Raw genomic sequence first — 492 nt, 5'->3', positions numbered from 1 at the left:
GCGCCCGGTGCACCGCCCCGAGCACCCACCCTCGCCACGGCGAAGCGAAGGAGAGGGAAAATGATGCAGCTGTGAGGTGGAGGGGGGTCACTAGCGAAGTGATAGAAAAACTAACCTGCCGCAGGGATGGTGATGGGCAGCAGCAGCAGCTGATGGAGCAGCAAGGCTGGCAGGAGTTGGGTGGCCCACATGGTGCTGGCGGCCCCCCCGGCGGCTGGCGGGGAGGAGAAGAGGAGATGGCTCCTCGGAAGGACCCTGTGCACAGCCGGTCACTAGAGGAGGCAGAGTGAGCCGAGCTGCTTTTTATTGCGATGATCTAAGTTTGTTGTGTGATTAACTGGAAAGATCTGGGTCCCAACTCCCTCTTACGGTAAGAAACTGTTTAACAACATCCCCTCTGCCTCCTCTCCTCCTCCCCTCCCCAGGAGCTGCCTCCCCTCCCGCCCCACAGCCAGCCCAGGGAGAGGGCTCCCACCGCCTCATCCCTCCCTC

General features: G+C 62.0%; 1 protein-coding gene across 1 annotated transcript in view; it reads right to left on the bottom strand.

Annotated features, from left to right (window-relative positions):
* The window catches only part of HGF (hepatocyte growth factor), a 58,723-nt gene extending 58,514 nt beyond the window's left edge, over positions 1 to 209 (bottom strand). The window contains exon 1 of the mRNA XM_009285521.1: positions 116 to 209. Coding sequence (XP_009283796.1) covers positions 116 to 191 — 76 coding nt within the window. The 5' untranslated portion in view covers positions 192 to 209. The remainder of the gene's footprint in view (positions 1 to 115) is intronic.
* Positions 210 to 492: the final 283 nt, after the last annotated feature.

Source organism: Aptenodytes forsteri, unplaced genomic scaffold (assembly GCF_000699145.1).
Source record: "Aptenodytes forsteri isolate BGI_AS27 unplaced genomic scaffold, ASM69914v1 Scaffold87, whole genome shotgun sequence".
Lineage (NCBI taxonomy): Eukaryota > Metazoa > Chordata > Aves > Sphenisciformes > Spheniscidae > Aptenodytes > Aptenodytes forsteri.
Note: the sequence above shows the minus strand (reverse complement) of the source record. Positions and strands in the feature narration are given on the sequence as shown.